At 47.2% G+C, this 25,246-nt stretch overlaps 1 protein-coding gene across 6 annotated transcripts in view; it reads left to right on the forward strand.

Annotated features, from left to right (window-relative positions):
• The window catches only part of LOC120903008 (ecdysone receptor), a 188,624-nt gene that overhangs the window by 62,169 nt on the left and 101,209 nt on the right, over positions 1-25,246 (forward strand). For all 6 annotated transcript variants that reach the window (XM_040312175.1, XM_040312169.1, XM_040312170.1 and 3 more), the window contains 2 exons: positions 6,794-8,104; positions 10,053-10,225. In XM_040312175.1, the coding sequence (XP_040168109.1) occupies positions 7,389-8,104; positions 10,053-10,225 (889 nt within the window). In that variant the 5' untranslated portion in view covers positions 6,794-7,388. The remainder of the gene's footprint in view (positions 1-6,793; positions 8,105-10,052; positions 10,226-25,246) is intronic.

The following is a 25,246-nucleotide window of genomic DNA, read 5'->3' on the forward strand; positions in this document are numbered from 1 at the left end:
GCAAAGCTGCTCCGAACACTACGAGCCTTCCCCAGGATGAGAAGATTTCGGGCAAGACACACTGAAGCCTCTCGAACCCGATGAACCTATCTGGCTCGTTTGTCGCTTTTCCCATCGTACGATGGGTTTTGCGTGTGCGATTCGTTCTTGTCCCCCCGCGTGCCCGTGAAGGAGTAGTCGGTGTGGTACAGGGTACAGGGGGAAAATTCACACAAACACTCCCAGCCCGTCCTCAAAGGACCACCATCGCGTCGCGCATCTGTCTGGCCTTTATCGATCGGTGTGTGTGTGTGTGAGTGTTTTTTGGGGTTGTAAAGGTCTACCATTTAACGGGCGAGCCTCGGTGAGCGTATTTCTTTTCGCACGCCGCCGCCACCGCCGCCGGCATATCCTTCCCGGGTGTCCTCACGCACTGAAGCTTTTCCCACCGCTCTTCTTCATCATGCCACCGGAGCGTCACGCAAACAAACTACGAAGGAAGGCGAACGCGTTTAGCGTACTCTCACCCCGAAAGCTTCGGCTGGCTCTGGCAATGATGGCCGGCTAACAGTCTGGGACCAGCGTTCCGAAATTAATTGAGTGAATGGGGTTTCGGTTTTTATGTGAAGTAGGGTCCCCCCGAGCCTGCACGGCCAATTCCGTCTGGCAGCGGGGGGTCGAGCGGAGCTCTAGTTTGCAGCAAGGATGTCACGAATGATATTTTTAGTAATTTTATTAATTTTAGGACATAAAATGTTAATTGGGCCAGTTGGTCATGCTAATGTTACTGCTAATGCTTTCGTGAAAGGAATAAGCTCATTCTGGATAATTTTTCTTATTTCTTAGGCTTTTGTTTATCTAACACACATTGGTAGCTTTTTTTTCTTGGGAAATTTCCTCATAAATTTTCGTTGCGAGGATGAATGGTCCTGCCTTTGTTTTGTGCGGTCGGAAAAACTGACAACGCTATCGAATGCTGACCAACCTAGATCAGTTTGATTGATGAAGCTATGCTTTATACAAAACCTCCTCACCCCACCAAGAAGGGCCCTTTTCCGGTGCCTATTCGGAGAAGTTTACATGGTGCGGTGTGTTGCATGAAAAAACTCCTAATGAGCTTTTTTCGCACGCTTATCCTGCCGAGCGTCTATGGATCGGTTTCCTGTCCCCCAGCGGGTGAGCGATGCACAAGGGCAGAGGGACACCGTTTAATCAAGGAGATGGAAGAAACCGCAAGCACATCTACGCAATACATTAAACTATGCGATAAAAGCATGTGACATGCTTGCATCTTGCAGAGGAACCGATAGACGAGCGAACGGCCACATCTTTCGCGGAGGCAGAAAATGTCAACGAACTTTCCCGCCAAACCCCACTGATCGCGAAACGGGGCGACATTATTATCCAACCTATCGGAAGGCGTTTTTATGAAGAAAAATGATGACCCATTTTTCCTCGGTCGCTAGCTTTTCTCCGCCCGTGCGGAGGTGGTTGCTGTGTGGCTAAGATTCATAGCTCATGGTTTCTTGGCACTGGCGGCGTTACGAAATCCGGTTCGCGGTTGTGTTGTTAGACTTGTTTTAGCAAGAAGTTTGAAAGCTACTTCCGTTCCGTATTCGGGGAGGAGGCGCGTGGCCACGTAGAAATGAAGAGAAATGATAAGCGGAAGCGTGTTCTGTGGAAATTAGCTGTGTTTCGGGTGGTGTTGGGCGATAAGCAACGACTTAATTTCTTTATGATTATGATGATTCAGTTGGCCGTACCGTAGTGTCCCAGTGACCTGTGGAGAATGGTAATAGCAATTAGACACGTAATATAATGCAAAGAAAAGCGTGAATATTTGTTATGATAATGTTTCTCAGAACAACGGTCTTAGATTTCCATTTGAAGAAGCTTTTGCTGGCAAAAGCTTTTCCATTTTCCAACCAGCAGTTTCTGTTTCACAGCATGTCGACTATATGTCGACCGCATTGCTATATCGACTGTGTAAGAAGCTGGTATAACGTAGCACAGTTTGAAATGTTCAAAGGGCTGAAAAGTTGCGGTGAAATATTTCACCGTCGCTCTGGGAAGTGACAGCGCCATCTACCGGAAAGATGTTGCAAGCTTTAGTAGGACTTCAGTTTTCGTTTTCTTCGAGTGGCATCTTCTATGAATAGATTTTACTAAATAAAATGACAACAATTGTACAGTTTCAAAATTGATTTCAATGCTACCGAAAATAGACTTTTGTTTATTTCCTAAAAGTAGATATTGGCGCATAGCTTTGAGATTATCTCGAAACTTTGCAGTTGTTTGAAATATTTCGATGAATATAATAAGTTATCGAAACTATTTAGTTTTTAGTGTCTGAAAGTTTATTTATCAGTAGCAATTTCTTCCAACAGAATTCTAAGTGCATTTTGTGGAAGCTCCTTAAGTACAGTTCCTGGAAGATAAAGCCCTCAAGTAATGCTTTGCATTTCCCAGAAAGATATTTCTCCTGCGCTCTCCTAAAAAGGACATTCAGCCTCCCGCAGATAATCACATTAACCCAACAATTGCAACACCTTTTAATGCAATGCAACCTATGCCACTCATTTCGTGAAAGTAAAATCCTTAAAACAGCGCCTGCTAGCAGCACAGCGTTTCGAAATGGAAAGTCCTTGAAATAACCTTAACCCAACCCGGTCGACATTGACAATAATCTGCTCGTTTTTTGCAAATTACGCTGTAACTTCATCTCCACCCGCACGGAATGCACCGCTTTCATACGGGTAGCGGATGCTCCGCACCACGACCCACCAAGGCACCAAGGGTGAAATGTGCTACACTCCATAAAGCGCCACCGTTACATAGAACACTGAACACATTCCGCCCTGTGTGAACTGTGCAAAAAAAAATAAGGATCTGCAACCGAAACCATGACCTATGACCCCGAATTTCGGTTTGCCCCGGTTGGAGTGACCGCGCTACTGCGCAGGTCTGGCGTGTGGCGTCGGGAATGCCAGACTCCGGGCGGAAACAACTGCTCATCCGATACGGGACCGATACCTTCGTCTCTAGCTTCGTCCTTTGTGCGAGTCTGGCACTTATAATGCCCCAGCATACAGGGGGGAAAGTGATGCAAACAGGGGCAGTAGACGACGAACGGGAACACACTCCCCTTGCGACCACGCGTGTGCCCCGTCAGCCTTGTTGTGGCGTGTGGCGATTGCACAATATCAAGCGATGCTCGGCTTCCTGCAGGTGTCTGTCAGTAAATAGTAGCACGGCAAAAGGGAAAAACCAACGCTTAGCCCGGGGGACATATTATGTACCAGACCATGTTTCCAGTCCCAGAATGGAGTCGTTGGACGCAGTTCTCCTTGAGCTTGACTTTCCCGCCCGTCATTGTTGTTGCTACCAGCACGGCATTCGTATCCCTTGAGATTGGAGATCATTTTAGGATGCTTGTAGCATGAAAGCTGTGTTTTAAAAAGTTTTGTTATTTTCCGAAACTACCCACCTGTACGCCAAGACAAGACATTTTCATGCTGTCCCATTTTGTAAACAATAGCACTAAGATTTCGGATCATTTTTGCAAAAGCTTTTCCCTATTTTTGACTGTTATTTGTCTCGTAATAGATTTGGCTTATGTACGAAAATGCTGCAAGGCAGAAACGGCGAACGAAATTTATATTGTCGTGTGCGTCAAAGTATATATGTACAGCACACAAACACACACACACACACACACACGCACATAGAGACACTCAGAGGTGCGATCCGTGAAAAATGGAAAATACCTTAGGGTAGGTCGCCATACTGGGATGGCGAAGCACTCCCATCGCCACCTTGCTTTTCTTTTCGACTTTTCGATTTAGCGTTAGTTTTCCATTTTTCGACGCTCTCCCTCTCGCTCTCTTTCTCTATCTCTCTATATCACTTATGTGGGAGGCATCGTTTTGCGTTTGCCAGACGATTCTCGACGTTGCCCTTCTGGTGGATGGTGAAGGTCTAGCAAAGTGGAGCTGAAGCCGTGGAGAGAGAGAGAGAGAGACCCGGGTACCGTTTATATGTTCAAAGTACTGCATTGACCTAAATTCTTATGTATTTTCGATGGTAATGTCTAAGCGCCTTTAGCGTGGTGCAGAAGAGCTGTAGCAAAATGCAGGAAAAATAATAAAAAAAGGGATCTCTGCCAAGTCGCCCCGCCGTTGTTCGATGTGTTGTGGCCTCCAGCACATTGGGAAAGGTCGATTTAACGAATGGAAAAGCAAACGAAGCGCTGCGCTGGTTTCTGTCGCGAGGCGAAGAAAATACATTTTTTATGAGTATTCATTAGACGAGAAGACGGGACGAAGCTTCCGTTTTCTTTTCTTTTTTTTTTTTTGCTGCTCCACAACACACAAATTCAGACGACACAAAAGGATGTTCGTTCGTTCGCTCGTTCGTTTGCTTGGTGGATGATTTTGCCTCTTCCCCCGTGCCTTCGGGGGAGGTAAGTGTGGAAGGGAAATGTTCTTTTAAGCTCAGAAGGAAGGATCCTCTTTGCTGGCAATGTATGGCGGGATGCATATCTTGGCGTTGGGAAAACGATTTTCGCTTTCCTTTCAGCGATGCGGAATGTGTTTTCATTTGAAAATTGCGCTCTTGCTGCAGAGCGTAATAGGTCTGTGTGTATATTTGCGCCGAATGAAAATGGTGGTGTTTCTTTGTGTGGCTTTTTCAACGATTTGTTAACTACTCTTTTCTTACATAATACTCTGTCAAGTTTAAATACATTGAAATACATTTAAACATTAAACATTTTAACAAATACTTTAAATACATAAATACATACATTCCAGAACTGAATATTACATTTTTTTAGGATTATTTCCCTACCTTTTATATGACTGTTTGTATTTGTATGAAATGATATAAAATTGGAATCTTATAAGAACCTTGACAAAACAAAAACACCCCCACTGAACAAACAAATTGCTCATCATCCTTAACTCCCCAAAACGCCTACGACGGTCAAGCCAGTTGCACTTTCTTTACGCTTCGATAGGTTCGAAAAGGAAAATGGTAAACGGTCTGGGGAAAAGCTCGTCTAGTGCCAGTGTTCGCCGTGCTGTTGTCCTGTCCTAGTCAATCACTTTCCATCGTTTAATCAATTCTTTGATGTTGGCTTGTCGTTGTGTTTTGTTTGTTTAACTTCTTGGCAGAGGGGGGAATCTCGAAGCATGGACGGCACCTATTGATGCGTTCATGCATTCCTTGCCGGACATTGTGCTCCTATTCCCTTCTGTGGAAGTTTTGCTAAATGCACAAAATTGCAAATGACCGTAGCAAAAAAAAACACAATGTGATAGTCAATTTGAGCAAGGGACTGATGTCGAATTCAAGAGCCTTTGGTGGGAGAACTGTCTTTGAGAAGACGGTAATGAAAAAATGCAAAAACAGCAAATGATTAAAATTGAGCCTTGAATCAATTGAGTGATTTAAATATTAAATGTTATGAAAGTACGTAAACGAGACTCATCTAGGATTATAAAAACAAAGTCTGTTGACAGATGCGAATAACAACTTGCTTCTTGTTAGGATAGTGCTTGACGTTTTGCTGCACAATAGAAGAAAAACTCACATTTCATCGAAAAGGAAAAGCATGACCGGCCTTTGTCTGGCGTTAGCGCTCTGCTGCTGGTAGCACCATCGTTCGCTTTCCGCAGACTCGCGAGCGAGAGTAAGCGAAGAGGAAAGTGAGTGGCGACACGATTTTCCACCATTCGCGCCACCATCTCCCCGTGCGGCTGGGGCTGAGTGCAACTCCCAGCTATGTATATTATTTTGTTTAGGTTTAATGGCCTGCTCGTCTGAGTGTCTATTTCCACGCTTTTCCAAACACTGAGCCAGACACATACACACACACAGATACATTGGCACTGTGAGAAAATCACTCAGAAAAGCGATCGATTTTTCTCACCACATCTCACCATAGCGTGATCTGAGAAAAGTTGAACGAACAGAGGAAGGAAACTTCTCACCATGGCTACGAAACACCGGTGAGTGCCACCCACACCGGGGCAGGCTTGTGTGTGTTTGTGTGCGGCTGCATGAGATGGTCCATTGATTCCGTCCGACCTACGCCAATAAACCCCTGCTTGTCCCTATACCGTGCCAAAACGTTGTCGAGCGGCAAAGGCGCACCTTGCACTTGATAACTGTACAAGGGCTTCATGTTTTGTGCTGCATTTTCAATGCCCTCGGTCGGTCGTCTCGGGTGTCTCTGCTGTTTCAGAGCTTGCCGGAGCGTTGCGTTTCCCCCTGTTTGGGTTTGGGTGGGCGTGGGTTTTGTTTATTCGAGCAGCTTTTTCTTCAATGTACGCTCCACACAGCGAGGCAACGAGTTTGGTAGTGGTGGATCGATTTTTGCAGACCCTTATGGGTTGGATGTAGTTGTGGGTAGCTCGTTTGACATTGTGCTCTGTCTGTCTGGTGGAATGTGGTCGTGGTGGGACGGAGAGGGATGAGCCAAGCATAGCATAGAACGGAACGCGTCGGTCCGTTGGGGAATAAATCGTTAAATCGACGTTAATCTAGCGGAAAACCAAATATACCGTGCTCTATGGCGAGGATAATAGGAAGATATGGATTACACCTGGGAATTGGATCATATTATTGGAAAATGAGATGTCTGGCAACAAGGGAAGTCTTTTGCTCAAGAGAATAATGGATAACAATTTTATGAGTTTCAATTCATTGGTCTTAAAGGTCTCTTCAATTTACGTTAAACACTCCAAAATTCTTGAAATGAAAGCTGAAAGCAAATAACAATACTCACGATGTCCCATTCTCTTCTTTCCAGATAATATTTCGTGAATCTCAGCGAATCTTCGACGACGGTGTCATGTCCCGCGTAACGATGATCCCGAAGAGATGTGCCGCAAATATTAACGCCTATCGAAGCAGCACGTTGGTCAGCTTGCGGCTTGACCGTGTCCTCAATCCGGGCTGCATATGAACGTCTCCAGCGTTATGAGACAACTTCTGTAGCGCAACAGGGGGTACAGAACTACAGTCAAACCAGTCAAGGCCGACAGTCTTAACGACGTGCAATAGAAGAAAAGAGGAGAAACTTTAGCCCGTAGCTTCCAGAATCATTGTAATACTATTTAATACACAATCAAGCTCCAGACTCCTCGCGAGAAAGTGGGGGGAAAAACTGTACAGAGTAGAAAGGAATGAATCTCCGCCAATTCTGTTACGAATAAAGACACTAACCACAAAGAGTACTTGTGCGAAAGTGTCAAGCAAACTCTTAGAATCTCTGCAATCGAATAGAGATCGTTCGGCTCGATCGGAAGCAAACGACATTGAATCTCAACCGCTTCGTTGAGCGACATCCAGCAAAACGCTTTTAAAACAGTCCTTTCTCCTTCCTTACCCCTTCCCGGTTGGTCATGTACCGTGTAAACATTGTCAGCACAAATCCGAGTGTGTCAGCGAGCAGCAGCAGCAGTGGAACGAGTGGAACGAGTGGAACGAGTGGCAGTGCGGGCAGCGTGATCCTTCAGCAAGCGCCGCAAATCCTCAGCATCGCCGGCGGCAGCACGACGATCCTGGCTGGACAATCGGGAACGACGACGGCCCTGCCCATCGGCACGATAGTCAGCATCCAGCAGCCGCACCAGCCCCAGCAGCAGCAGCAGCAGACGGCCCGGCAACAGACGGCCACTACACCCGCGACCGCGACGATCATCGGCTTGAGTGCCAGTACGCTCAGTGCACTGAATGCGGCAACGGCGGTCGGTACGGGTGGTGGGGCCACGATAGCGAGCGGTGGTGCGACGATCACACCCGTGATAGGTGGCGGTGGTGCCGGTGGAGCGACAGTCGTCGCCAACCAGCTGCTAAAGGTGGCCGGCGGCAACAACAACAGCATCAGCATCCTGAAGATCGGTGATGACATCATGCTGAAGGCGGTGAAAGTAGAACCCCTGCCCAGTGATACGGGCGGTGGAGGGGGTGGTGGCGGTGGCGGAGGTGGAGGAGGAGTAGTGGCAACTCCTACCGGAAGTAGTACGAGTGTCACTGCCAACACCGTTACCGTGACGACCATTCCGCCCGCGAATGGTGGCGGACATGTTGTCTTTGGTGGCAAGCGGAGGCACGAAAGGTACGTAGTGGGCTTTGAGTCTTTCGAGGTTTTGTAGCTAAAAGTAGTAGGAGAGTATCTTTGTATGAGAGGACTTTAGTATTCCCGTTCTAAATTCAATTATAAAGAACCAGAAAACCAACTAGACGACTCAGTTTCGGCACTGTGCCTACAATCACAATCCTAACCCCAGACAACACGACCAGCAGACTCCCCAATGTCCAGCACATAGGGATCGAAAGCCGGAAGTGCGTCATACGTTGTGCATACCGCCGTCTGGCAACTTTGTTGTCCCTTGTTGGTTTTTTTTATTCGTCCCCATGCATGTCCGACGTTGGGGCGAGTTGACCTATTTCGGTTGAAACTGAAAAAAATGGTCGCTCGTTATGTGCATCGTTCAACCTCTATTAGCTCCTCTAGCGCAAATCGTATGGATATGTCTGGTCTGGGTGGTGGAGGAGTCGACTAGCCAACACACACACTGGAAGTCACTGAAGGGAAATCCAATTTAGGGCTTCCAATTAGCTTTGGGGTTGCTTCGGCTCCCTGGAGAGGAGAACACGCTACCCCTCGACATTTGGACACAGGCTGGACATGTTGGTGCCTCCACACCATTCATTTGCCGTCCCCAATACTGTGCCTCCGGAAAAAAGGTTCATTGAGAGATAACGTAGCCCCGGACTCGACGCGTCTCTCAAGGTCACCGGTCTGTGTCTGATAACTCGACAAGGTGTGTCTGGGATTTGCAAAATCACTATTGCATTCGTTTGCTTGCTTTGTTGTAAGCTTATCTCGTCTGCAGTTGTGCATTCTATTGGAGGTTAGCTGGAGGCACACACACACAAAAAACGAACAATTTTGCAACAGGGTTGCAAAAGATTTTATAGGTCGTTCAAGCTGTAGAGACACTGAGATTGCACTGAGAAAATAAGTAAACACAGTGTTGGATTGCGATAAAATATGAAGCACCAAACGGCGCACAAACGAGCAGTCGATGGAGATTGACAGCTCTGTGGAAAGTATATCCGTCAAAATGGTAACCTCCCCAAAGAGATCCGCCAGCTAATCCTGCTCATATGTTTACTTGGAACAGGCGACAGCACAAGAGGGACAGGCAAAATGGAGCAGAAAATAGCACCCACAACTTTCTTTCTTTCCTCTTCTCACTCCCTACTCACACTCTCCAACATGCTCCAACACCTCCCGTCAATGGGAGCGCCCTCGCGGGGCGTACTGGAAATTACCTTGGGAAAGGTCGTGAACATCAACGCCGGCGTCTGTATCTCGTCCGCGCGCCTCCGGATGGCGTGACGACGGCTTGTTGGGGGTGTTGGGGATGGTATTATTTGTCCGTTAAAATTGTGCTTACCGAACGTCTGGCGTATGTCGGCGGCGTCTGGACGCGGCCTGAATCATCAGCCCGTCTGGAAAATGGTTTTTGCTATCAACCAGACTACCATGCAATGGAGGCCTGTGAAATGGTACCGAGACCGGGCCGCGGAATCTCTGCTATCAGATGGGAAAAGGGTGTGAGAGAGCGCACCCATGTGTGTGTGGGTGTCGGTGTCATTCTATGCAGACGAGCAGCTCTCCTGACATGGTGTAATTTGGGTCAGCTTTCTCGCCCCCTTTTCTCTCGTTGTCGTTGTTGATGTCGTTGTTTGCGCACACACAACCCAACCGATGGCAAATTACGTGAGGTCTCGCGTTGTATTGATTTTTATTTGTTTTTCGTTGCAGTTTTTGCCGTTTGTTGATGTGTGTCTGGTTAGCTCTCAAGGCCTCGTTAAATGGTGATTTGCGATGCTTCTTTGTTTAATGGTGGGGAGCGTTTACAGGGTTTTTTTTACGTTGTGTCTTTCGTGGTTTGGCAGGTCGACTGTTTATGTAGGGAACTTCGCAAGAGTTAAAGAACAAGAACAAGAATGTATTTTGATGACATATTTCATCACCTTTTCACCTTTTACAGCAACGAAGAATGGATATCCTCACCTAGTCCTGGAAGTGTGCAAGGATCGGCACCGCCACTGAGCCCCTCGCCCGGCTCGCAAAGTCACACCTACACCAACACGATGTCGAACGGCTACTCGTCACCGTTGTCCAGCGGCAGCTACGATCCGTACAGTCCAAATGGCAAAATGGGTAAGTAATGCTAAAACCAAGCAAAAATCACACGTGTGTCCCTCTGGCGGTTAGTAGTCGAACGCATCAAGCTTTATTGGATTTGTTACCAACGCATTGTTCGCATAATTAAAAGCGGTCTCTGCTCTAGAATAAGGCAACAAAGTATTTGATGCCAGTTGGATCCCCGTTGGATACAACGAACGGCATCTGTGCACGGTTAAGCCCTTTTTGCCCCGGTGAACTCGGCGCGTGTCCTGTTTGGTTCGTTAGGGCCCGACAGTAATGAGTGCAGAAAACTGCAACAATGTTAATCTATCGTCAACGCAATCGGTGATGATGCTATTTTCAGTTACGCGTGACGTTTTGGACTGCCGTTGCGCGGCAAGTGCGCCCACGCCCGCTACGCAATGGCCGGGTCGGGCGCTAATGAAGCGTGTCATAAATTTGCGAATGTAAATCATCGTGCAATTAAACATCGAGGAAAGCATTTTTAATTGTGTGTGTGTGTATGTTTGGGTACGGTTGTTTATTTAATCCTTTTTCTTTGTTGTCTTTGTGTTTGTGACTTTTCTCTCTCTCTCTCTATCGAAATCATGCAACAATTTATGCTGTAAAGAGCGTGTCACGAGGAAGCGAAGGTGGTGTTGGAGAGCTAATTTTAGAATCCTTTTCCATCAATCAACAAACAGAGCGATGAGGGAGTAACCTTTTTTTATATAGAACCCAATAATTGGAACAACAAGCGCATTAGCAGTAAGAATTTCTAGAAACATGAGTCAATTTGAGAAAGATGTCTTAATTATAACGTGGACAATTTTTCAGAAAAGTCAACAAGACTGTATTCTAGTTCGATTCCTCTGGAAAGAATGCAATTTTGTTTGCTTCTTGTTAGTCGAACCATTTCTACAAAGTAATGAGAGAGCGTACACGTTCTCCTTTCTGCTGAAGCTTACAGAAGGCACACGCCGCAGCATTTTAATCATCGCAGCTGCATCAAAGTCACGATTCCCGGTTCAACCGGCCGCATGCTCCGGAGCTTAGCGAAGCGACACAGCAGTCCCTGGCCTTTGGCAAACCTTGTAAACAGCAACCTTGAACTTTATTGTAACTGTCCTTTGCCGAAGGTTGGCGCGAGTGGCGCTGCACTGTTTGCCTTTCGATTTTTGAATTTTCCACATTATGCATTTCGCCCGAGGCCTGCCTGCCTTGGTTTATCGAGCATGACTTACTTTCCATTGTAGAAAGTGATGCATTACGCTCGTACCGCCACACCGCTTATCAAAAACAGGCAAAAATTAGACCGACAAAAGCACCATCTCCACTTGCCACTTGCTCTGCCGACTGCCTGCTAATCGATGGGTCGGAATTAAAAAGCAAAATTCGCGCAATCAAAAGTGTTTCTTTCACTTTTAGCATGTTTGCAAGCAAAGGGAGCAGCAGGTGGGAGGTACTTGATGTAGTAATTTACTCTCCCACAAACAGTGCGCCACATACAGTGCCAAAGACAATCGCGATCGCGGCTGGCCGATGCGAGCAATGCGCTTTTGGCTGGGTAGCGAGGGAATCACAAAATTTTCTACTCCAATTAAAGCAACTCCTCCTGCGGCGAGTGGTGCTGGTGGAAAATGTGGAAAACCCGGTTTTGGGTTGTAAGACATGTTTTCCCCCGCGCTGCCTGAGTCACCATTTCCATTTTTCTTTCGCTTCTAATGACGGCGGGGCGTGTTCAGCGAGCGAGCACACAGGTCTTGTTGTAGTTGTCGGTGTTGCTCCAGTTCCGCCGTGGGCATGTTGGGATGAGAGCCAAGGGGGTCTGGGGGGGTTGGGGCTAATTAACAGACACACACACATACACAAATGTACACAGCGGGAGAGATGGTAGCGCATTAGATCCGTCAGGTCTAAGCAGTTGTTTCCGAAGCGGCAAGATCTTCATTATCAATTAAACCCGGCTAAAGAGGGGGTAGAGCGGGTCGTCGGTGTGGAGTTTGCTTCAGCTTTTCCCACTCGCCACAGTGATGGCGCAAAATGCATAGACCGACGCCGCATGCAGCGAGAGAGTTCGGGTGGGGGAGAGGGTGTGGCCGTGTGCTCGATCTTCGATCACGCTGCACTTCACCTAGAAAACTACTTTTTTTTGCGTTGGCATTTTTTCTTTCATGCATTTTCCTTTTCTAATTCACCGAGCTAGCCGAGGGTGGGGGCATGAAATGAAGGGGGGTTTCTTGGTTTTCTTTTTCTCTTGTGTTTGGCGGAAAATGCAGTCCAAGCCAAGCGGAAAGGCAAGTGGAAAATAAGGTGGAAGCAGGATTGTTAATTGTTGAGAAATTGTAATGAAAATGTGTGTTCACTTGTGTCTTTGGAGTTGTCTATTTCCACGAAAAAAAAGTGTGACATTCCAGCTGGCGCGGGAACTAAGTTTTCCCTCCCAGAATTGTCAAAGTCTATCTCAGAAAGCATGGCAAAATAGGACAAATTACGTTTTAAAATACATTTCCACTGTGCAGTTGCCCTAGTTAATGGGTTTCTTTATTCAAACTTTTATGCTGCAGTTGGACAAAGTCTTGCGCAAACTTATCCCACTGCCCCATTCCAATTACCATCCTTCCTTATTACCTTACCACGTGCTCCCCCCGTAGGGTTGATGATGATTACAGCATTCAATGCGACGAAGCGAAACTTCTGCCCCAGCCCTGGGCACAGAAAGAAGCGGTCGTCCTTCCCGAGCTTTCCAAGGACATTCGAGTTCATTTCACCCTTGCGCGAAACTGCGCAGCTGGGATTGCCAAGAGTATGAGGGTGAGAGGATGCTTGTTATAAAATTCGTCCAGCTAGCTTTCCCTTTCCCTTTCGCACGTTCCAGCAGATAGTGTGGTTTAAATTGCAAAATGGGAAGGAAAAGGGTCGTTTGATGTGAGCTAAAATTTCTCCGCCTCCGTTGCCGAAGCTCACACGATGCTTGCGTCTTGCGTGTCTATGGTGCATGATTTCGTAGAGCTGGCGTCTTCGCTATCCTTTCGCGATCGATCGAAAACCGGAGCGGAGCGGCAAGAGCAGGTTCAACCGACGGTACCGTGTCCTAGGTCGCAGTTGTTCCAACAGAACCGTTTGTTCTCTAGCAAGCAAGAGGGTGGCCGTAGGTGCTATGATGTCTCGAAAGTGAGTGTTGCGAAAAGGAGTAACAGCAAGACGCCGAAGGAAAACGGTGAAAACCCGAGCACGCGCATCACTACACACCGCCGCACGATTGCTGGGGGTTGAGGGCGCGAATTATTTACCAACCCAAAACCCACACCCTTTTGTGACGGTGTTATTTTGCAATCGTGTGAGGGAGAGAGAGAGAGAGTGAGTGAGAGAAAAAAAGGGACCAAACAAAACCACCAGAACCGATACAACACCACCTCCTGCGTCCACCGTTCGCCTCCAATTCCAACGGTTGGTGTATGTGTGGCGATTTCCTTCTGCGAACCTTCGTGCGTTCCATCCCAACACCTTTTTCCCCGAGCTCGAGAGGGTGGTGGATTGGGGCGGTAGTCGGGGTGGTCCCTTTACAAGAGTGCACTGGCTCCGCACCGGCCTGACGGTGTGCTGTAACCTTCAAAAGGTCACTCAACTGCAGCAGTGTGTGGTGGTGGTTCTGTTGCGCTTGCTCTCGTTCTTTTCCCTTTGGAGCGCTCAGGGGAGTGCTTGGGAAGGGAGGAGGAGTTGATGGGAACATCATGCGGCCCATTTTATCTGGCCAGTGAGGCAGCCGCCCTAGCGACGGAGACCGGTTGTGGTGGACAGAAATAAATGTGCAAAAGGGCCGCACGGAATCATCATCGTGCCTTCGATGAGGACGGACACAGCGCAAAGGGAAGGGAGATTGTAGTCTTGGTAAAAGTTGTTTTGAATATAACATTTATGTTAATTTTATGCTCTTTTTGCCTGACAACAGCACAGAAAGTCTCACAAAAAACATATTGGTTGTTATTAATGTAAATCGCTTAGTTTAAAATGGTAAAATCCTCAACCAGACAAACATTCCGAATTGTACAAGTAAAATTATCTTTATGTGACTGTTGTTGTGTTCGCCATGCTTTCTGGCCACGGTCGAGCGCCAGGAAACTCAGACAAGGGCAGGGAAAAGGCTGACACTGACCTGCGCCAACCGAGGGTAAATTGTGTTATCCATTTCCACTTTTGTGTGTCTTTTTTCCCCCCTTCTGACGCTTTTGTTTCGTCATGCAAGGGCCACTCCCTTTCTCCCTGGGTGTGTATCTGTGTGTGTGTATGTGTGTATGGGTGGGTGGAATCCGATACGTAGGCAGAGACAGAGGACCGTCGGTGCCAAAATAGTGTAGCAGCAGCACCGGATTCGTTGCCGACTGTTGGTGCTGAATTATTTGTTTCGGATCGATACGAAGCGAACGAGCACACGTCTATCCGTGTTTGTGTTTGTTTCAAAATTTTCCGATTCCGTAGCGATTTGCACCCCTGTTCTCCTGCCTGTCCTCGAGACGAGACGCATTTCCCGGACCTACCTCAACCTCAAAGCTGTGCTCCATCGAGCGGCGGGCATAAAACAGCGTCGGGCGACACTTGTATGGATTTGGTTGCCCCCTGTCACAGTGATACATCCCCCCCAGGGGGTGTTGCATGTCCGGACGTCACGTTTCAGGGCTCGCGATAATTGCAATATAATTACCCACTGGGATCAGGCGAGGGAGCTTGCGAAAGGTGGAAATGAAAATGATCCATGACCTAGCTGTGACGTGGGATGAGCATAGCATTGGAGCATAAGCTGTTTTGGGGCGAGAGGAACATGGAGACTCGGTCTCCACGCTTTCACGACCAGCCCAGACACGGTTCGAGGGTGGAAAAGCGGGATGGAGTGCTGTGAAAATCGGAAAAGGTATTGCACCGATGCATCCATTGCAAACGCGTTCACGCGCCACTCTCTCTTTCTCTTTGCCATACTGATGTATCAGTTACGTTCGGATGCGTAATCACGGAGCTGCGTGATGGTAATGGAGAGCAGCGCGATAGAAGTGCAAAACAATGATACTTGTTTGTGGATAACACACACACTCACACACATGCATGTCGATGAAAAATAGCGTGTGAAGCTAGCTTGTTTAAGGGAGGAATAATGTGCTGTCACTTTGGCGTGATTGGTTGTGACTCAAAGGGAGATATTGTTAAGATCTTGGAAGACCCCTAAGTCCAGGATTTGTTAGTATTAGTTGCCTCACTAGAAGTGTCATTATACTGCTCGATTCGGATGACCTTACTGTAAGATATTCTTCAAAAACCTAACACCAGAGGTTCTGATTGCAAAACATGCATGAGGTTCTGGTGCAACTACACAGAGGACGGGTACTTGAGGTGCCTGTTTGACTCCCTGCTCAAAACAAACATCCACCAGACACGCAAACATTGCTTCGCAAGCTCTCCCCGCCCGAGAGCATTAGTCACCGGAACAGGTTCCATTCAACTTCCAGCAATAGCAGCAGTGTGAGTATCTGTTTGCTTGTTGCGTGTGGCAGCGCCGGCGGACTATTCCATCCTTCTTGCATCGATATATCCAAGAGCTTCTCACCCACCTGTGGGGACCTTTTTTGCCTTATCCAACAAAGAGTCGCACGCAACACACCGGTGTGACGCACGTCTTTTGACCAAAAATCGACATCGACGAAGCTGCTGCTGCTGCTGGTTGCGGTTTCGTTATCAGAAGGTGTCTCCAGTGTCGTCTTCTTTGTGTCGTCGGGGTAGGTCGGGAATTTCAGGTTTTTTTTTCCTTGTAAGATACCAGAATATGACTCATGAGGTACGATGTGGGTAGCGCATGGTGGAGGGGATGTGTAGGTTTGTACTGTTTGGGTCTAATGACCTTTTTACACAAACTCTGGGTACTGTCTGTATGACTCGCGCATGATAAAAGTAAGTTCCTGTTAGAAAAAGTTCCTGTTGGACTTTGAATTTCAATTCCAACTTTTGGGAAGTCACTAGATCTATCTCGTTATGTCTTGAAAAAATCCTTACCTCATGCTCCAGAAATGTAGCTCATGCACAAAGAACCACAAAAACAACAACCACCCTCTACCAAAACCAGCCCCCTCCCCCAAAGGTTTATCGGTCAATGGGCAAAGTGTTCTAATTGCTTTTTAAGTGCCGTAGCATTTCCAACTGGAAAGAGAGAGAAAACCAGCAGAGGTGCATGGCCTGCTGTTTGCATTTTTTATGACCGTCGGCAACTCTGGCTCTGCAGCCGGCGGTACGATCCGAATCGAGACAAAATAATTTGGCGTTGTCGTAGGTTCGGGATGTGTTCGTAAAGCGCCCGTGTCTGTATGTGTCTGGATGCGGTGTACTTGATGCACGGTGATGTGCAGCGTACTGCAATTGCGCTCGCTGTACCCTGAACCTATCCCACTGTTTGGGGGGGTGGCAATCGTTAATAAACGTTTATTTGTGCACCCGTTGTCGTTCCCGTTTGTAGTGCGAACGCGCCAACCGTATCGCGGGGAGTGCAAGAAAATGGTAAAAAAAGTTTATATGCAGGAATATGGGACACACGATAATGCAAGCGTCAAATGACGACGGAAGCTGCAATGTCATTGAGCGCGGTTTTGTGTACATGGAAGAGGGGGAGTTTAATACCGTTGCGGTGGGTGGCTTATACGCCACAAACAGGTGGGATTGATAACGATTAATGAAAGGGATGCATTTTGATGGCAATCAGTGTGACCAGTGTGACCTTCATGAAGTTAACATAAAAATGCATGATTGTTCTGTCTACCATCTGCCTAACCTAAAGCTCTCCCAAACTACAAATAGTATGGGGGGTTAACATTAGGGTATAATCACTAGCTCGCCCCAACAACAAATTTGTGTCTGTGTCTTACACAGCCAAATGTGATTAGAAACGGTTGATTTACAAGCTATTGGCAAAAAAGAATGCTTTTTTTCGATAATAACACAGTGTGCAACCGGTAAGGGCACAGCTGTCTAGCTGTGGCAACCACGGAAAGGATTGGCACGAATCGTTTCGGGCAAAACGTCTAGACAGCATTCATCTTTGGCCTATGCTGCCCGAGGCGTGGATATATTAATTTTTACGCAGCAGGTGACAGCGCTATAACCCACGTTGTGCCACGTTAGAGAGCGCTTAGAGCGAGGCAACAACGCGCCACCAAAACAAAAACTATGCTAATTCTATTTGCGTTTCATTAAGTGCTGGAGGGGGTGCCCATGTGCTGCCAGCAGAGTCCCTTTTTTGCTTCCCTCATTATTCCGTTGCAATTTAATGCAATTTTGGGTCGTCCTCTTTCTAAGCACGAAGCAAAAGGAGCCTAATGTTAGATGTGTACGCAACCATTATGCTGGACTGCTGGTCAGTTTTTAATTGCTAATAACCTTGCTCCATTGTGTGGCCCTTTATTCACTACTGCTTAGAGGGCCTGGCTTCAATGCAGGTTGTTTAGTTTTCGTGTTCAATTTGTAATGCTGTTCTTTTTTTTCGGTTGCACATCACGAGCACAGGATGCATCCTGTGTGTCTGCAGGATGTACGGACACTTGCCCATCGCCGGCACGCTTTTATTATTGGCGCAACAAAAAAAGGGCGCAAGGTGCAGGTCTGGTTCGAGCGCGCATTTGAGTCGCGTGCCAGCCTCGTCCGACCGCTCGAGGGCAGCAGTGTGCAGCTTTCAAATGGTCCTCGCCACGATTTGGCGGATGTCGAACGCGTTACAAGCACCCGGTGGTAAATTGAAAAATAAAAACATAAATGCATGGTGCTGCGTGGTATCAAATAAAATTCGCAATAGCAATGAAAAAAGCGTGTTCAGGAATTGTATTTGTTCCTTCTGGCAGGATGAAAAGGGCTGAAGTTAAAAAAATATCTTTATTTAATTTCTACCATCCGCACAATCGTGCAAAAGCTCCAGGGGGATACGGAAAGGATTTGGCAAACGTGTACCCCACGCATCGACACCGTCTGCATCCTGTTTTGTTGCGCTGTCTCGCTATTATGGGGTGTGTATTATAACATTTTCATTGCATTAGACCCGACCCCGTGTGGTAGATCATACCACGAAAACGGGTGTGTGGCGCAAACGTGAAGATCTTAATCTGTTGCGAAAGGAGCAGGAAACACACAACAACAGTGGAACAAATGCTCTTTCGAGAGTGGCAACACATCTAAAGTTTATTGGCAGGTTTATTTTCTGCCGGCTGCCAAAGGGAGCGTAAATGATGGAGGAAATCGATGCGTACGACTGCGAACGTGGCCTGATATGCTAGAAAGGAGGAAAAGACCGGAGAAATAAATAAAACCATGCTGAAAGCAGTCAATATTATTCTGGGAAATTTGGTGTTTTCATAAGAATCGTTTGCGTTTTCCATCAGGTGCATAAGTTGTTGTGCAAATGCTTTCCCTTACAGGTAGATTTCGAGTTTTAAGATATTTTCTTAATGAGCTTTTTAAAATCTACTATTATTCTTGTTGGAAATTGATTTGATTTACGCTGTTTGCTTCGACGACTGAATCCATTCGTTCTCGTGTCACAAATGGCGCAAGATTTTTGGATTATTGCTCGGTCAAATCGGACCATGGGATACTCTACCAAACACACACACATACACACAAGCACGCCTGGTCAAACATTGCTTCCATTTATCACTTCCCTCCTCCCCCCAAAACGCTTAGGAAGGAAGCACAAAGGAAGCGAACTGTATTAAATTACACGCGCGCAGAGCAATTTAATTGCTTCCCGGGGCTCGGCTTAATGCAATCAAAAGCGGTGGCGGCGGATCGCCATTTCGTTCAAGCTCGCCGAACTGATTCCGCACCGCAAAACCCCGGCCGGTTTGCGGCCCGAGCGGGAGCGACCGAAATTTATGACATCACTTTGCACCAACAAATCAAGCAACTTTTGCGAGCTTTGAGCTCTGTACCCTTTTGCCGGAGACTGACAGGGCCGCAGCAGTAGGAACAGCAGGAGTCACGTACTGCATACGGAAAAAGGAATAAAACCTTCCCAATGCTGTCCACTACTTTCTGGGTGCATAAATTGCGCTTAAAGAGTCGAAGGGAAGGGAAGAAAACGGGGAAAACCAAGTCTCCCCTAACCTGCAAACCAACTGCATTGCGCATTTGCGGGCCGTGTTATGTTTGGTTTGGTTTCTTTTTGTGACATCCACAAGCCACATCAAGAACGCATGCGAATTACTTTACGCATAGTTAATGGTTAGCTTCGTTGGAAATGAGTATGGGTGGGAATGTCGGCTGGTGGGAAAGTGGCTAACACAGCTTGCCAAAGCTCCAGATTTGTTGGAGCCTGAAAATACATGAAACTGTCAAATTATTCTGCAGCATTTTTGGCAAATTATCATCCGCTCATCTCTCTGTGGTGGTGGTGGTGGTGGTGGTGGTGATACATCCCCCCCCTAATGACAGCCGTAACTTGATCCACTCACACTCACTTAATTGCACAGTGCTTCTTCGGGTGTGGAGTGTTCTGTTTCTATTCCAGCTGACTTCCATCGCGTTGCATCCATTTGCGCTGATGCGCTTTTTTTCTTCAAACATTAAAAGAGAATAAAAAAGAGATCAACAATCGCCTGAGAAACTTTCCGCACCGAAACATCTCCTCTCGTTTGTTGCCATCGTTAATGATCGCCAATTTATTCAAGCTCCTTGCGAGCATCCTTTCGACAGAATGCGTGTGGCTTGAGTTGCAAACGGACGCAGATTATCTTGGCCGATCATCCAGCCGGGGCGTTGTGGAGCGCTTTTGCCGCAGCTGATACGGCTGATGGTCTGGAATGCCGATTTAAGATTGAGCTTTTTTTCTTACTGGAGCCGATTTCCTACTGGAAGGATCTCCTCATTAAAGCACGCGAACAAAACCCACCAAACACATGGAACTTGATAATGTGCAAATGATTGTGCTGCCCGTCTGTGTGAGCGAATTGTTGAAGCAAATGGTTTGACAAATTACCTCGAGAGCTCATAATTAATCGGCCGAGTGCGGTTTTCCTTTCGACTCTTCCTTCATCTCTTCCACTACTGGACCATTCATCCCCTTCAGGGGGGTTCGTCGTCTAAGTTGCGGCTGCTTAAGTGATTTCGGCGACGGTGGTGCAATCTCTGGCGGCTGCTGCTGCCGTTGCAGTATGCATGATCGACTTACTACCGCTCTTTGCGCTCTGAAATGGGAGACTCAACGTTAAGGGGCCACGATCGGCCATGTTTGGGGGATTTTGGAGCGGTTTTATTTTTCCGTTCGTCAACGTTGGTCAAATATCAATCGGTTTCGGTTGAATGAAAGCATTTGCTCAACCGTAACTAAACCGCTGGGCTACTGGAACAATGTGCGCTGTTAAAAAAAACCCCGATGATACGAGCTTCTGTAAATTAAAATTCTCTGTTTACTTTGCAAATTATGAAGGAACCCCGCATGCCAGTCTGCAGGTTGAAGATTAATTTCGCTCGAAAACAAAAACAAACAGATGAAAATCTTCTTAGCGTCATTAAATTAATGACTATCAAGCATGTGATGAAAGATAACGATAGCGGGGGGAAAATTGGCGGTGGGACATAATAAAGCTTATTTTTTCTCTGCGGCCGCATGAGTGCCTTTTGCTCTCTGCTGCACTTTTACTCCTTACCTTCTTTTGCCTTGCCTGATAGGAGAACGAACGAGGACGGTGGAAATAAACGCAAACCAATTGCGAGGAAGGTCTGTGTGGTGCGGTCGCTGCAGTTTTTTTGGGGTTTTTGTTCGCTGCTGTTATTTAATCGGCACAGAACCGGCCAGTGCAAGAGGAAGCAACTTATCCGAAATGCAACGAAAATGCGGCGGCACCGAGAATTGGCTTATGGGATGAAATTGAGCAAAACTGCTAATTTAATTTAATTTGCGCCCGTTGGTGCTGGGGAGGTTTAAACGCAGCCGAAGCGATTAAGAACGAGTGAATGGGAGCTATGCGCGCTGGGGAGGGTGGAATAGGAGCGGTGTTTTGTTTTAGTTTAACGCAATTGTTAATATGAGTTGGAAATAACAACAAATGTTGTGTAAGTGTGAGCAATAATACCTCTGCATCAGTGCGCGTTCGTCGCTTGTTTGATAATGAAGTCTTTCGTTATCGTTCGATTTAGTGTTTTTACTTTTGTTGTCGCTCCCGCTGTAGCGTTTTACTGTATCTTCATTCACACTTTTTGTTTGCTTTACTTCCTCAGTGCCTCAGTTTTTCCTCTCGTGCAGCTCGTTATCGTTAAAATTGCGTTCATTTTCGTTCGCACCGCCCGGACGCCCATTTTCCCGTCATTATCGATCGTTAGCGAAAGCGTCCGGCGTTGTGCCATTTCGTAGTGGCGTTCGAGGTTTTCCTTTCAATGCTTAGAGGCAGCAGAACAACCGATTATACCCGGTCGCCTTACTTCGCCTGAGCCCGGTTTAAGGTCCTGGGTTAGGCGGCAGTAAACAGTGTACAGTGCGGGAAGTGGGTAGATAATCGCACCGGCTACGGTAGTCCGTCCACTTGTCCCGGTTTGTGCAACCCGTTGGGAGCAAAATGTCATCTCGATAATCGACAGCTGTCAAGAAGGATAGACAGAGAGAGAGATAGAGAACCTGTAAGTGGAAGAATGCTATTTGCACACTCTTCTGTCCGTCCCGCCACAGAACGGCTCGGCTGATGCACCGTAGGAAAGCAGCGTCGATGCGCTGCTGCACACGGTGTTTTGCATGAAACGCAACACCACCGGTTTGAAGGAAAGCAGAACAGACGGCAGGCAAAGCGGACGACGGGCATTCGATCGATTTCCAACAGCACTTTGCAAATCGGGCCCAAGTGGCACACGGTGCAAGATGCACACAACACCACACGCCTTCTTCGTGTGCAGTTGCAGTGCGGGAGGAGTGTGTGTGTGGATGCATTTGTAATGGTGCAATGGCTGCCTGCTTGCTTTTGCTCAAATACCGGCTGGCGCGACACCCCACAACCGGATCGTTCAAGGTCTTCTAACGGGTGTTTTCTTCCGCAAACAACACCGGCCTCTCTCCCTGCTCATTCTGGGGGGTCGGGTTGTACGGGGTTGGTTCCTCTTTCCCATTCTGGTTTGGGATTTTGCAACGAAAATCAGACACTGGTTACACACAAACGCACCGGGGCGGATGGGAAAGGGGGTAGCTGTTGTCAAGCCGGTCAATTAAACCCGGAGCAGAGCGGGTGCGTGAAGAAACGCGTCGGTCGCTCCTTTCTAATGCATCGTCACCCTTTTCACCCTAGTGCTCCTCACCATCAAGAGCGAGAGCGTTTGCAAATGGTGGCAATTATTGTCGCTTGCAGCAGTTTGGACTGGTTTGGACTAGGTGAAGAGTTGTGTTTGTGAAACGGAGATCGTACGGGTTAAGAATATCAGCTGGACTTAAATGTTAATGATCCTGGATTCCTGTGCGCTGGTTTGTTCACTTTCAATAACACGCTAGAAATGTCACAAAACTTGCTGATAGCATATGTGTTCCTTTTAGTCTTCTTTAAAACGGTGGATTGTGGTCTTGTGCATTTATCTTTCAACGAAGAAACTCCATTAAGAAAAGCGCAATGTTCTTCCCTTAAAGCATTCCATAGGAGTCAACGTTTCGTAGGGCGTACAGTTTCGTCTCGTTTCGTACAACACCGCATACAGTTAAGCAATGCGCATGAAAATTGGACACCACTTTCGTAGAAGAAAGCTGATCCCCTGAACTAGAGCGAAAAACAACACACAAAACTGCCAAGAAACACCCTCAACGACGACTTCTCCCGTAAGGGATGGTTCAGTTTTCTAACGCTGGGCGGAAGTTCGATGGCACGATTGGTCGCTTCTTCTTTCCCTGGCACAGAGCAGCATGTAAAGGTGTACACGGTGGGAGTATGTGTATGTGTGTGTGAACCTCTTACCTTGTTCGCCGAATGCAACCCGATGCAGCCGCTGCAAACGAACTCGCTAACGCTGTCCCCTGTCTTGTGCTAACGTGCAGCAAATTTCGTCTTCTTACGCAATCTGTTGCGCTTTGCAAAGGGAGGCGCAAGAGGAAGGGCACATGATTGGTGCACATGATCGGGCTGTGGCGGCATCCTGCACTCGTTGCACTTTCGATGCAATCGCAATCCTTTCCACGGTTCTCCACGGCAACGGAGCGAAAACAGTTGGCGGTTGTTCTAGCGGTTGAGAATGAAATTTTGCTGCGTTAAGCGAAAGTAAACGGCGAACATGGTAACACGCGGGGCAAAACAAAGGCAAAACTGCCCTGCAAATAGTGGTGGAACTCCCCCCCCCTTGATTCGACAGTCAACAATACATCTGCGGCGGGCTATCCTCCAACTGCTGTTGCTGAACAATTGGCAGTCATGGGACAGAGTGGCCGCAAACTGCCGCTGCGCTTTCGTTAGTGTTTGGTTTGGCTCAGAAAAACGTAAAATAGAGGGTTTTCTTACGGACAGCTCATTACATCCAGCCAGAACGAGTGGAACAAAACAGGAAAATGAAATGCATTCGTGGCGAGATGGTGCAGAAAAGAAGAAAAAAAAACCTGGAAAATCCCACGGCCCTTTCTTTCCATTCAAAAGGCCCCATGTTGCATCGTGTGCATTATGTTCCATGCGTTGTGGTTGTGTGAGTTTGATTTTTTGTTAAAAGAAGGGGTGCACATCACAGCATCCACACGTGAAGGAATCTAAGAATCGTACGGCTTTCCAATTTGGGTTCTCACGCACGCATTATCTCTCCAGAAACGGGTCAGTTGCTTGCAGGACAGAGCAGAAATTGAAAGCAAATACAGGAGGCCTCGACAACTGAACAGAGCTGGTCCTAGCAAGTCAAACTGGTTTGCTGTCAGGAGCAGGAATTGCGATTAGAAATCTGGTCAATCACGAGCGGACAATCTCGACGATGGTTCTCGGTGCGCATCGCCGCATTATTAAGACCACAGCCGCTGTTAAGAGGAGCGTTTTATGGTGCGCTGGTGGCGTGCAAACGAGATAAAGATTCTAATCAGGTCTGGATTGGTTGTTGGTGCGCTGATCTCTCGATCTCCTGCTGCGCAAGCGTATAGGGATGTATAGGTGAAGTGTCTGGGGATTCAAAGACATCCTGAACTATAAATAATCTGTACTGCAATTAAAATGATTTTGAATGTCTCTTTCAATAGATCAGAGCGATTGATAATTCACAAAACTCAAGGCCAAACCAATGTTTGAAATGAAGTAGAAAATGAAAGTCTGTTAGAGCCTTTTTAAAGGAAGAATAAAGAAACATAAAATATCGCTTTATTACGACTAATAACGTTTGAAGAGCTTAATAGGGAACCATCGAGGAATATCCCCTTGTTATTCACCGCACACTCTCCGGATGTGCGGTCAGCGTTTTGGGGGCCAGATTGATATCGTTCTTTGGTCGGCGCGAGCGAATGCTTTCGCGACTTTATATTTTGCGCACTCGTTTGGTATAACGCCATCTTTGACTGCTTTTTTTGCACTCCCCCTCCGAGCGCTGTAAAGCCTCTTACTACTTTACATAAATGCTAATTGACTGGCGTAGATTGGTCACCGGCTGGTAGCACAAACACACAAATCTGGTGTGCGACAACGACTTCGGGCGGTACTTACGCACACCGTAAAAAATTACATCATCCTCCCCTGCGAGGAGAAGGCGAGGAACCCCATGCACAGGGGGTTATAATGTGTGAAAGATGTAGGGAGAACTTCCTTTATGTGAGGTTAGAGCCGGCATTCATCACATTTTCTTTTTTAATTTTTTTTCGGTCGTTTCCGCGTTGGAAACGTGCCAATGTGTGCCACACAATGCAACTCTCCGCGTGTGTAGTGTTGCAATGGTGGCGCAGCGAAGCCTCTCGGAGTGGTCAATGCTGAAACGCGACATGCCACGCATTCGAAATCATCGTAAACCTTCGCACCGTCGTCACCCAGTTGGTGGTGGCGGAGAAGGAGTGTTGTGTTTATTTGTTTTTGTGCTATGGGAAGTTATATTTATGCAATATATCATTCG

The sequence above is a fragment of the Anopheles arabiensis genome, chromosome 3 (genome assembly GCF_016920715.1).
Source record: "Anopheles arabiensis isolate DONGOLA chromosome 3, AaraD3, whole genome shotgun sequence".
Classification (NCBI taxonomy): Eukaryota; Metazoa; Arthropoda; class Insecta; order Diptera; family Culicidae; genus Anopheles; species Anopheles arabiensis.